General features: G+C 38.1%; 2 protein-coding genes across 3 annotated transcripts; both read left to right on the top strand.

The window, feature by feature from the left end:
- The first annotated feature begins 3,324 nt into the window (after positions 1 to 3,324).
- Positions 3,325 to 9,462, top strand: tmem106a (transmembrane protein 106A). 2 transcript variants are annotated; one of them, XM_029456327.1, is made up of 8 exons: positions 3,344 to 4,079; positions 5,678 to 5,836; positions 6,875 to 6,938; positions 7,118 to 7,271; positions 7,742 to 7,882; positions 7,974 to 8,017; positions 8,112 to 8,165; positions 8,952 to 9,462. In XM_029456327.1, exons 2-8 carry the CDS (start codon positions 5,728 to 5,730, stop codon positions 9,058 to 9,060), a joined length of 675 nt encoding a protein of 224 aa, XP_029312187.1. In that variant the 5' UTR covers positions 3,344 to 4,079; positions 5,678 to 5,727; the 3' UTR covers positions 9,061 to 9,462. The 2 variants fall into 2 exon arrangements, with proteins under 2 accessions (XP_029312188.1, XP_029312187.1); XM_029456328.1 differs by lacking the exon at positions 7,974 to 8,017 and having other exon boundaries at positions 3,325 to 4,079.
- A 1,355-nt stretch (positions 9,463 to 10,817) lies between these two features.
- On the top strand, positions 10,818 to 13,528 carry arl4d (ADP-ribosylation factor-like 4D). Its single transcript, XM_029456329.1, has 2 exons — positions 10,818 to 11,180; positions 12,101 to 13,528. Exon 2 carries the CDS (start codon positions 12,215 to 12,217, stop codon positions 12,818 to 12,820), a length of 606 nt encoding a protein of 201 aa, XP_029312189.1. The 5' UTR covers positions 10,818 to 11,180; positions 12,101 to 12,214; the 3' UTR covers positions 12,821 to 13,528.
- The last annotated feature ends 206 nt before the right edge of the window (positions 13,529 to 13,734 follow it).

Raw genomic sequence — 13,734 nt, 5'->3', positions numbered from 1 at the left:
TAATGAGTTAGTTACTTGTGTGCACAAATGTGTAGAGCTCTGACACTTTGATGTATTTATGGGGAGTAGAATGGTCACTCTGGCAAAGTTACAGAATACACATAAATAAGGTTGAAGTGATTACCATTGACATGTATTATCTTGTATTATACAGAATGTATCACTATATGGCATACCGCCGGTGAGATTCTGCTGGGAATACTTGGTAAGAACCACAGAATGCCATCATGTGCCATTCAAAAGATCTTTGCTACGTTTCCATCTGACAACTACACGTCGTTCGAGTATCAGCACTTTATTAGAGTCAATAACAAAACACAATGTCAGTTTAGTGATTGAATCTGCTTCTATACAGCACAACAGCATCCCTCTTGTTTAGGTTCTTCCACCGACTGCTGAGTGGAGCTGGGACTTCGAAAGGTTCCTCATCATCATTGTCTTGGCACAAAGCATTGAGTCTCGGTCAAGAGTTCAGTAACATACTCTGCAAAAAATATGTTTTATAATCAAGAATTTTATATATATATGACCTGACACGTGGTTGCGCCTGCATGGACTTGTGTTGTGTCCTTGGAGGGGGATCCGTCTGCACAGCAATTTCATTCTGACATGTCTGAAATGTACAAAGCACAACTTTACTAATAAATCTTTCAAACCAGCTTGAAATTGTATTGCGTTTATACATGTCTGTGTAAAGAAAATATCTAATAACATTCATAATAAAAGATGTGATTGAATTGATTGAGAGAGCAATGATATCAAATTAAACAAATATATGAATTATGTACATGCATGTGGTGATTGTATGTTTAACACGTCATGTGCAGGTCTACTGGTACTACAACTGTAATGTACAGATGAAGTACAGTCTGTATACTTACTGGTGTACACACAGCTTCCTCCCCAGTGTGGATGTCCAATAGATGGTCGCTGATCATACAGGTATCCATAGTTCTGTCAGTGGCTTCATTCACTAATGTTTCAATACCTATGTGATAATAGGGTGATCGTTAAAAGTTAAATAGACTCACGCTTTTACTCAAACTACAGAATAAAATGGGGAAGCCTGTTCTAAACATTGAATCTATACTTAATTAAGCTAATGAAGTGTAATTAGCTAAAGTTATTAATACTACAAACAATAACACATATCGACTAGGACCTGGTGTAAACTCGTTACATACAGTAGGCCTAGACCGATTATGGCTTTATGCTTGAAATAATAAATAAATTAAACAAGTAGCACGGCTTACCTTCGCTCTCCCTTTTGGCGAATGCATTTCGTCTTCTCTTTGGTGGAGGACTCTGTACCGGCGGACGTGTTTGAGTAGGCGTGCCGGCTTGTGCTGGCTGGGGTCTCGGCAGTATTGTAGGCACAGCATCTGCGTTCAGTTTTAAATTCTTTTTGAATCTCATTTCCTTGGCGAGCATAGCTGATTGTTCGAAATACTACGCACTTGTCTTGTCCATAAACCCAACATGTTATCATCTTTTGGCCACAGAAAGCTAGATTTGGAGACGGCCCCACATCCCCATATCACACATCGCTTGCCACTATCCTTGGTGATCGATTGTTGTCCGTTCTTTCTCGTAATAATTGACATCAGTCTTTGCTGGACGCTTCAACGCAGACGAACACTGGCGGCTGTGTTCTACTTGTGACGTCATCGCCCGAACATTGCCGAAGTGGATGTTCCCGGCGCAGCAACCGAAGTCATTTTTATGCTGTTATGATCGTGATTTATTAAGAATACATCAATAATAAAAATATATGGAACATTTCACAAAATAAATGCAACCTCTATCATATACCAAGGCCAATAACACTGACATATCATCTTGTAGGCTCTAGCCCAGGGGTCGGGAACCTTTTTGGCTGGGAGAGCCATAAAAGCCAAATATTTGTTTATGTATTTCCTTGAGAGCCATATATTTAATCAATTTGAATGCAACTTTATGTGTGCATTTTTTTAAGAATAACACGTCTCCGAGTACTAATAGCGGTATCAGTGTTGCATTGAACACGTGCTCTTTTATTAAATAAACTAAATGCTTACGTTATTTATCTCATTTATGTGCACGTTTCAGTGTTTACTGCACGGGTGTCAAACTCAAGGCAATTATGACCTATTTAACCTCTTATGTCTGTTATTGTTGGTGTTGTTTTTGTTGTTGTCCTGCATTTTAGCGCCTTGAGATTGCTTTTAGCTTTGAAAGGCGCTTTACAAATACAATTTATTATTATTATTATTATTATTATTATTATTATTATTATTATTATTATTATTATTATTATTATTATTATTATTATTATATCCGGCCCGCGAGAAAATATCATATGTCTGTCATAACTGGCCCGCAGGTTTTGGTAATTAAATCAATGCATGGCACAACCACGGGAAAAGACATTTGAGGAAGTATCTAAATGTGTGAATAAAATGAAAGTTTTTGGAAAGCAAAGGGAAACACAGCACAGATCTCTGGGACGATGTGAGCTGGACTGTGCGACATAACGAAGCATCTCACTGTTAAACCTGCAGCTTCAGGGCCGTGTGATCACAGACATGTGTGATGCCGAGCTGCCTGTGGGAGACTCTGATGCAGAAGGAAACTTTGGTCACTGCGTGTTTCCAAACACTGACAAACATCTCCACCGCTGTGTTCCCGACAGCATTCTGCTGATCAACTGAGACCATTTGCCGACTTTGCAGCTCAGATATTTTAATTGAACTGCTCAGCAACCTGTCTGCAGTTGACTTAAATATGTTCCATAACTTTTTGCACTTTATGTGTACCCTGTTCAATAAATGTGGACCGTGTTTGGCCCTCGATGTAGTCCCAGTTTTTAATGTTGGCCCTCTCTGTGAATGAGTTTGACCCCCCCTGGTCTACTGCTTGCTTTGCGCAGTTTCCCCTCAGCTGTTTCGCGAAGGGCAGGGCTCCGCCCCCTACACACACACACACTGACCCCTGCTCTAGCCCTTGTGTACATCAACACTGCATTACTAAGCAGGCAGTACAGTGGTGGAAGAAGCACTCAGATCGGTTCATATATGTATTTTGGGTTTCTACTAGAACATACTTTAATGTTGAAAAAAGACATTATTTATCTCATACTGTCTATCTGAATATACCCGTATTCACTGCCTGTCTCTTTAAGCCTCACGAAAAAGCCCAGTCTGCTGATTGTTCAGTGTTTCCGGGTTTTCTGGGTCTGCGCTCTCTGCGTCTGTTCCCTATCTCAAAAAGAGATAGGGAAATGTCACTTATTACAAAATACTCCATTACAAGTAAAAGTCCTGAATCAAAATGTTATTTCGAATTGGTATCTGTGGCTGTTGCTGGAATATGTAATGAAATAAGTCGTATGAAATGATCAGATAGCCGACCTACCAGCCGCGCGCACTCTGCCCGTGCACTCAATGCGCGTCATCTGAGTCTTCCACAAGCTGCTAGCTTGACAGCTGTGATACCCAAACTTCAAGCAAAACTACAAAAGTATTATCAGCAAAATGTACTTAAAATGGCAAGTCCTGGTTGATTTGGTATCACCCTTTATTGGTGGTAACAGGAAATGCAGTTGAATACTACAGGTCGTTGGATACAGGGGGGGGACATCAAAATCAACTATTGTCACTTTAATGAAGAAGTCAGGAACTAATTAGGCATCATCCTGTGAGCCACCGTGATCTAATGTTGTGCTGCACACAGAAAGTGAAGAATGGAGGTGTGCAACCTGTCGCTTGGAGCTCTTCATCTAACAGCTCACTGTGGCTGCTCCGGACTCCTCCATTACTCCCTGCAATAATTCAATACGTTTTTTTTTTTTGTAGACGCATCTTTGATGGACGACAGTCAGATTGTGTGTGATTATGTGTTGCAGTACTTTATAGGCTAGAAGTCAATGAAAAGCAGCACATGTGATCTGCACACTTCACCAACTTGTGTCTAAACAAGGAAGTGTTCCTCACATTTTGTTTTTGTAGAGACTTGAGGGAGTTTGTCGGTAGTCTCAGTTTAGCTTTTCAAAACTTAAATGATTAAGAAGCCAGAGGCCAGCGGAGTTGTCGTGTTGTGAGGTAAATGCTCCTTTTACATATTTCTGTCAGCTGAAGTAATGCGGGAATTCTCCCCCGCATGTGTTGCGTGTGTGGTAAGTCATGTTTTACTGTTTGAGACAACAGCAGCACTTTCACAAAGATTGTCTTATTTGATAAATGTGAGGTATAAATATAATTAAACGGCATAATGTTTAAAATATAAATCCTGCTTTGTATATGCGTTATATAGCCAACACATGTAGAGGTAGATGGGGGTATTCACATCCTTTAGACTACTTGTGTAAAAGTTGCAATACTGCAATATTAACATACTGCATTGCAAGTTAAAGTCCTGCATTTGAAATGTCACTGTGGTTAATAAAAAAAGGTAATTTGCCCCCGTTAGTGTTGCACTATTATGTTTCAGATTATTAATACGGATGCAGTATAATTTTACTGTTGTAGTTGGTTGAGGTGGAGCTAATTTGAACTATATTATATAGGCTACTGTTGGGTAGTTAACTAATATTGCATCATATTTGATAAAGTATGTATATGCTTTGTTGTCTAAAGTAGAGACTAAAGCTGTCAAATAAATGTAGTGAAGTAAAAAGTACAATATATATATATTAAATATATGTTTACTTACCTTTCACCACTGTGGGGGCTATTGATCACACTTTGCCATTTTAAACATTTAAGTTGCATTAGTAGTTTGTAAACTCTAAAGCTGAGAAACAAGTTTTTAATTCAATATATATTAATATATATTAATGCTGGTGAATAAACCTTCAACTTGTAGGGTCAATTACTGATTAGGCCAATAATGTAAATATTATCCTCTTTTTTTAATTTAATAAGATAATTGCTTTGAAGAATTTGGACTGTTTCTTTTGCTTTTTTCAAACTTTTATTTGAAAAATGGTTAAAAAAATTAAGTGAAAACGATTGTGCCTCCAGCGACACGAGAACGTAGAATATACTAGCAATGTTTTACATTTGACTTTTATTTGGACTACTGTACTGTGAAGCCTCAGAGCAGCATGACCAAGCAAAACAAACCAGTCCAGTTTCTTCATTGAGAAGGAGAGGGTAACAGTAAATATAGTGTGTGTATATATATATATATATATATATATATATATATATATATATATATATATATATACACACACACACTATATTTACTGTTTATAGTAGGCTATATAAGTATAGCATGTAGCTGCAGTTGACTACATTAGAAATAAACTAATGCCTCTGTAGTTTTTAGAGTTCATAGCAGCTTTGGCTCAGTTGTCACGAGTTAAGCACATTGTGAAAGCAGAATGATTCAGTGCTTTGATATCCTCCAGAGAAATGTTGTAACATTACACAGTAAGTGCTAATTATTGCATCATTGCAAGAAGAATACTGGTAAAAGTACTGCATATATTTGTTTTATCTAAGAGGAGATGGGACGACAAAGGTGATCCTGGAAGCTAATATACTTTTGACAATTAAAAGCCGAAATCCAGAATATTTTAGGGAATATAATAACGTGTATAAGTTTGATCACATTTGAGCTTCCAGATCTACACACTGTCATTTGGCTGTTTGATGAGTTTTTATAATTTTTCCTTTCCCTTTTTTTTTTAAAGTACCAGTGAAAAACAGCAAAGACACAGTGTAAGCTGGTGTGATAAAAGGGATGGACAAGGTGAAAACAATGAAGCATTTCCCTCCGTACGGAGCCATAAATGGAGCCTCTACAGGAGACACCTGCCCCACATGTCGTGGCACCGGGCGAATTCCTAGAGGTTGGTTTTCTGCTATGAAAAACAATCTTATTTTCACGGTTCTGTGTGACCTTAACAAAGGCAGCTAACTGATCATCCTTAAATAACTTTCATTTCACACAACCAACAACTAAGGGAACTAAGATAAATCGAAAGTCATAAACATGTATGCAGCAGCCTCTGTGTCACCACAAGTGTTGCACTTTCACATAATTTTCTTTTCAAATATCTCTTTAAACCACATAGTTATGAGACACATTCTCACGTCAAAAGTATATATAACAGAGACAAAGACAGAAATAAAAACAAAATATTTTGGGCAGGAGCAACATTATCTTAAAAAGTGCACAGTCACATCAGTTTAAGAGGTATGTTAAAGCTGCACACAGATGGTCACAGGTAAAATGTCTCTGTGCTCTTGATTTATTATTTGTTCCCCCTTTTTACCATCACATTAAAAAACTAGACATCTGTGCCTATCTGGCAGAGAGAAAAGAGCAAATCAGTGATCAAAGTTTTCACTTTTCAGAATATAAATTAGCTTCTTCATAGCACAACAATTACTTATTTCCTGAAGCCATTGGTAAACACAAACCCATAAGATTTAGTTTATTCCTTAATATGACTAGGGTGGCAGGATCGAGCCCCAAAATAGACATTTTAGGATCAAGTGGTAGCTTTACATCCAGCATTTTGTGTATTATTCGTGAAATCTTGCATCAAAAAGTTGCAATCTCTTTGCAATCCGACATGCAGTGAAACAAGTATGCCTTTCGATTGTTCTCATTTAATACAAACATCTGTAATATATTATTAAACTGATGTAATCTAGCTGATGTTATGTAAGGGTGCACCAGCCAATTGCATTGTAGCAATCATAACCTGGTATTCACAATTTGTCTATTTGCCTCCGCACATATCACACAACAGCCACTAAGGAAATGTCAAGCAGCACTCATACACACCCTTTATTAGAGATCAATTGTTCCATTTCAGAAAGAGGTGGAGAAGTTAATAGTTAATTCTGGGATGTTACTTTAATGTCTTTTGTATTGACAGGCCATGAAGACCAGCTAGTTGCTGTAATACCGTGTAATGATGTGAGGCTGAAGCCCAGACGCACGTAAGTGATATTTGTTAATGTGTGTGTGTGTGTGTGTGTGTGTGTGTGTGTGTGTGTGGATTTGCCCAGTTAATATATAATTGTATGTAAACATGTGTTTTGCACATGCACACGGATTTGCTCGTAAATGTTGCACCATGTCATTTACAATTTAGCGTGTTTTTTTTATTGCGTTTCAGGAAGCTGTACGTGTGCGTCTCCATGGCTGTGTGTCTCCTCCTCTGCAGTCTCATCCTCTTCTTCCTCTTCCCCCGGAGTGTCACTCTAACACCTGTGTCTGTGCTGTCAGTCATGGTGTACTTCACCCCGGGGACAGTTGAAATGGAAGTCACAGTAAGTAATGGGAACATTAATGCAGTGCAGACAGCTGCGTGTAATTCGGTGCCACCTCTTTGTTGAAACAAAATCACTTTACGGATGAAGTATAAGCATGTAGAGGGATTCCTTTGCGTCCATGGAACAGCAACTAAAGTTAGAACAGTTCAGTATTATACAAAGACAAATATACAGCTTATCTGTAAACTGTATAGATATGAACTAATTATTATTAGTATTAGGCTACTTTTGAAGTGTTGACGCAGGTTAAATTTCTTTCTGCTGTTTGTCTTATTTTACCTGCAAATTACACGTTTTTATTGTACGTGTCAAAACACCGTCCAACAAAGTGAAGAGTCTGAATTGCATTCACATGACAGACTGTAGATAGCTCCTGTAGTTAAAGGACAAAGTTCCCTGAGACTTTTTAATGATGGAAAGGTGTGTTGGCTGCACCTGATCAGCTGCGTGTGTGTTTTCTCTCCTAGAACCTCATCAACATCTCCAACGAGAACTTTGTCCCGGTTCAGATTGTCGACTTTAACGTTCAGGGTTTGATCTCTGAAGAAGTGATGGGTAAAACCAAGATATCTAACATGAGCACCATCATGTCCCGCTCACAGAAATCGGTGAGTTTCGCACAGGATGATTCTCGTTCAAAATAATCTGTTGATGTATTTGTGATTTGCAATGAATTTCTCCCTCCTCGTTCTTTTGCAGTACACCATTCAAATTGACCTGTCTATTACCGCTAAAGGTTTAAAGTGAGTTTGAAATATTGTGTGAAAGTGAAATATCGTGCATCATTATTGTTTATATGCCTGATTTCAGTACATCACATGTTTCCATCTCTTTCAGCACTTACTGCAAGTCGAGTTCTATCAAGATTCACACGTTATTTCTGGAGCTGCAGTAAGTGTCAATCTCAATCTGAAAATCCCCAGAGGAGGCAGCCACTTCACAGCATATCTCTCTCACACACACACACACACACACACACACACACACACACACACACACACACACACACACACACACACACACACACACACACACACTCAATTCCTAAGAGTGTTATCCCCTGATATCCAGTATTGTCCACATCTTACGACATAAAGATAAGGATGTTTCAGCCAAGCAGCTCTCACACACATAAAGCTTTAACATTTGCCAAAGACAATAAAAAATATACTTATACACTAAGCTACGACTGAAGAAAAATAGGAGCACCAGAAAGACAAACAAATCAGTAAAAGAAGCAACCGAGGATTGCATTTTAGTCTGTTCAGAAACTTTGCTGCTTCACATTCCAAGCATCTCAAGGGTTTACATTTCAACTCAAGTTTAATGACAGCAAACCTCTTGTAAGGCAGACTACAGTAAGCAATGGACTGACCAGTTCAACTACTAAACTTAATATTACATTGCAATAATTGCTGTTGAACATAATATGTAGAATTGTATTTCTGTCCTTTTCACTCTGTTTTGGTCTCAACCAACTCTTGAGAACAATATCTGGTTCTTTTAGTAGGTTGGAAAACCAAAACAAAGAGCTAAAAGACACTAAAACACTGTGTAGCGCTACTTTACACATAGTTATTTGATCCGTTTTTTTATATAGGAAATATTGAATAGTGCAGCTTTAAAACATTATGAAATTCTGTCTCTAATAATGTTTTTATTCTTTTTCCCCCCCAGAATGACAATGAATATTTCCTATCTCTCTCACACGGAGCAGCTGTCTCTCGACACCTTTGAGTATATTGACTGTGGCACCAATTCAACAATCCCTCATCCTGTGAGATGATGAAATCAAAATGAAAAACACCAAAGTGGGAGTGTGAAATAATTAATATTCTGCCTGCATTGCACCCTTTCCCTCTTCTGAGTGGGATGTGATTGTGTGAATGATAACTACTGTGAAAAAGCATAGGTAGAACAAGTAATGGCAACTAAATGTGCTTAAATACCTATAGCAATAGTAAGTAAATGTACTTAGTTACATTACAGCAATGATCCTATTCTGTATGTTGTTTTAGCATACCTTAAGACTTGAATCAATCATTACGTTATAATTAAAAATGTTGACCCTTAAATACACTTATATCTTAAAAATATAGGTTTTTGCTCTTATTTTTAGTAAATCTGTATTACAGGCAAAGTGTATGAAAAAAGCACAATTTCTTAAATTAAAGTATTTTTGTTAGAAGATGTGCACATTTCTGAAAATTGTATCTAATTTCACAGTGTTTTTTGGGCACGATGTCATATATTGTGTAAGTAAGATGTCCATCTCTGATAATCTTGTCTTTTGTCATTTAAGATTCTGTCTGTTAGATTTTCTTCTGGTTTGCTTGTCAGTTTTTAGACTGTTTACCATCAACCCTCCATCTTCACACCACAGTACATTGTGAACTAAATTGATCCTTATTGTGTTCAAGTGCTACATATTAATAGCTGCTGCAATTCCCAATTCCCTTCAAGTTTATAACATAACCCATGACATGAACCTCATGAAAAATCACTGCCAATATGTATACAGAAATTTCTGTTTCTATTTTGCAACTTAACTTTTGTAACTAAATCCAAATCCCCTAAAACACAATTAAGTATTTTTACATTATGGCAATTATTTCTCAAGTAAAGGGTATGAGTACTTAAAACTGCAGCTTAAAATCCAATCAAAGAGTTGTGACGTGTGTGCAGATTGCATGTTTGCAGCTCTGATAGCCTCTTATTCCATATTATGGCAAAGTATAGAAAAACAAAAGAGCCATATTTTGCTGCAGCTCTTGGAGTTCTTCAGAATGCACACAGGGTGGAGCCAGTTATTTGTTAGGCTGACAGTGTGAACAAGCTATGGTACTGTAAGAAGTACAACCAGTGTTAATTGTGGCAAATTACATGATTTTCTTCATAACAAGAGACCCAGTAGCCATAACTTAAAAAATACTTAACTTAAATGTTATAGCTTAAAATCAGAAACTAATATTTACACACAGAAAAAATCTTTATTCGAAATATACAGTATATATTTGAGACATGTTTTGTTACTTTGCACTTACTGCCCCACAACCTTTCAGAGGAAATTATTGTATACCATGTTTTACTGAACTAGATTTTTCTGACAGCTGTAGTAACTAATTGCTTTTCAGATTGTATACGTCAAAACACATGATCGGGTTATTAAATACTCAATGTTACGGATGAAAGTACCCAACAGTATACACAGTTGTTCAAATGTGCTCTACCTTGATTACACTCAGATGCTACTTAGACAGTAATGAATCAGTAATGCAATTCCATTAATCAAATATATCATAAATGAAACACTTTGAATGGTGTCATTTTGCATAATGAGTACTTTTACGTGTAATACTTTATTAAGTATAATTTGCTGTCGATAGAAAATATTAAAGGTTTTACTACATTTATCTGACATCTATAATTACTTTGAAGATTTCACTTACCAAACACATAATTACAATATAAGATATGCATTGTTGTAGATTAAACTAGCAAACTGTGTGGCCTATAAATTATTAAAATGAACTTCAACTAGGTCAGCTGCAACATTAAAGGACTGCATGCACACTAATGCATCGGTATTAATAATGAAATGATATAAAATATAATAATATAACAGAGACGTTGCATTCTGCTGTCATTTTTGGTGTTTTGTTTATAATACTTCTGTATTTTGTATGTGCAGTTCCCCGCTGGAGCAGCAGGGGGCGTGGAACAGTCTTGCAGGTGGCCGTGACGTCACGAGGGCTTTAGGTGCTGTGAGCTCTCGCGCCTCTCCGGAGCTCCTCAGTGCTGCTGGAGGAGAACAGGAGCGGATGTGACCGCCGGGACAAACATAATCCGTTTACTATGGACGTGTTTATTGCTTGTGGATGATGTTTTCGCAGCAAATATAAAAAGGTATGAACGTTTTAGGCATGGAGAAGGACAGTTTCTCATGTTGCTGATTTAATTATTTCTTATGTGTAACCTGAATTCATTTTTATATTAGTAGCTTTAATTGTGTGTGGTTATCCCTTAAAGTTAATTGCACAGACTGGTGGACAGTAGGATGTTTTGAAGTTGTTTTTATTTATTTGTGTTGACACTGTTCGAAATATCATTTTAATATCATACAATACAAACTAGAAGGTTTCGTTCAGGACAGGAAGAATGTGGCTTATTCAAAACATAATCATTTAAAATACACTCAAGTAATAAAAACCTCGACTCACAAACATGACTCTATAATCAATAATCTTTGAATGATACTCTTATAATTATATACAGCATCAGAATTATTCTGCTCATGATTCAATAATACATATCTTCCTGCAAAAGCGCAATTTCTGGCCAAAGGCAGCTGTTTGATGGGTATCAGGATGTCAACAACAACCGGATTAGTGCTGCTGCAGCAGTCCTCATAGACACAGTGAATACATATTATCCATCCACTGCATTGAAATCAATCTGCCTTGAAGAAAAGCCTCTCAGGTTTAGCAATGTTAAGAGGATTTAGGCTCCAGATCACCCCAGCTGCCCAATTAGCTGTTGTTTGGTTCTGTAATGTGGCCAAGACATTTATTGTTTTATATAATCAGAAATAGAAGTTACTGAAGTGTGCAGCCATGTGTTAAATAAACGGTGTTTCAGTAAAGTGATAAATCTCCGGTGTGAACACAACAAGAAGTACTTTAGGATTCAATCACATTAAACACTTTGACATTTGCTTTCACTGATAATCATCCCAATCTATAAATCCTTTAGGTGAGACTGTGAAACCCATTCCTGAAGCCCCCATTGTCTTCTCATTAAAAATGAACTCTGTTTGTTTTGATAAGGTCTCCAGCACCATCTGATCCCGTCTGCCTCTACAAGGACCAAATGCCACTCTACTAAAAAAGGATTAAATCAGGAATCTGACCCTAAGTAGGTGTGAACTGTTGGCTGCAATCATGGGGAACCAGCTGACTGATATCGCTCCCAACACGTCCTTCCTGCCAAACTTCCAGTCACTGCACGTGGTGGTTATCGGGCTCGACTCAGCGGGCAAAACCTCTCTGCTCTACCGGCTCAAACTAAAGGAGTTTGTGAAGACCATCCCCACCAAGGGCTTCAATACGGAAAAGATCAAGGTGGCTGTGGGGGCGTCCCGGACCATAAACTTCCAGGTGTGGGATGTGGGTGGCCAGGAGAAGCTGCGCCCTCTATGGAAGTCTTACACCCGGCGGACAGACGGGATGGTGTTTGTGGTGGACTCCACTGAGCTGGAGCGGATGGAGGAGGCCAAAGTGGAGCTCCACAAGATCACCCGCACATCAGAAAACCAGGGTGTACCCGTGCTCATCCTGGCCAACAAGCAGGACCAGGAGTCAGCCTCGTCCGTCAGCGAGGTGGAGAAGCTGCTATCTGTCCACGAACTGAGCATGTACACGCTGCACCACGTGCAGAGCTGCAGCGCTGTGGACGGTCAAGGGCTCCAACCGGGCCTGGAGAAACTTTACGAAATGATCCTGAAGAGGAAGAAGATGGTGAAGCACAACAGGAACAGGAAGAGATGAACTCTCGGCTCACACTGTGGAAATTCGGAGATTTAGCCACGGTTGAAACACTTCTATAATGGTCCCTTTTAATGGCCGATTTGTGCCAACACAACAACAATTACATTCGGCCGCAGGGTCAGGAGAAATGGATTTGCTCATAATAATTGAAGCAGTATTGACATATTCTGTTCTGCAATCCAGCAGCTGCCCTTCGAAAGCTTAAGTTATAGATTTAAAGGGAACCTTGATAGCAGTTAGTCTTCACTAAGTGCTTTTCTACACTTGTTTTAAAGAAGAATTCTAGCAAGACATTTGCCTGTTAACTGTGCGACTAATATATGACCATTTACATCCATGTGGCAGGTCCCTATACTATATAAAATGTCCTTATAATCCTTCACAAGCGTGCACAGATTCTGCCCCACTAAATGGCTGTTTTTGTTCCACAGATGCTTCCCTCAAATATTTATTCCACATTTTTGTGTTTGTGTGACAGTGGGTCCTTTTAAAAATGATATTAAATTTCATTGCCATGATGGGACAGTAATCCCAAATGCATTCCCTTCGTGGCCACAGAGGTTAAGTTTCAGTTACTATATTAATAATGTTTATACAAATTGTACATTTTTGTAACACTGAAGACTTAATAAACCTAAGCACTGTATAAGAACCTGCATTGCTTTCATTATAGTTAATGGAGGGGAATAAAGGAACGCCTTGATGGTTTTGGCTTTGGCCCAAGAAATTGTGAAAATATTAAAATGTTGAACCAAACTGTTAAATAAGCCCAAAGAAAGATTTGGACTTAACATTTTTTGCATTAATCAATATTTTTATATTCACAACGAAAACATGATTGAATGTGAAAGGGGTCGCTTGTTTTATAGCTTGTTGCTTTAGTATTCCGGCCACTTTACTGTTTTGGTTCACTT

The sequence above is a fragment of the Cottoperca gobio genome, chromosome 19, assembly GCF_900634415.1.
Source record: "Cottoperca gobio chromosome 19, fCotGob3.1, whole genome shotgun sequence".
In the NCBI taxonomy this organism is placed as follows: Eukaryota; Metazoa; Chordata; class Actinopteri; order Perciformes; family Bovichtidae; genus Cottoperca; species Cottoperca gobio.
Note: the sequence above shows the minus strand (reverse complement) of the source record. Positions and strands in the feature narration are given on the sequence as shown.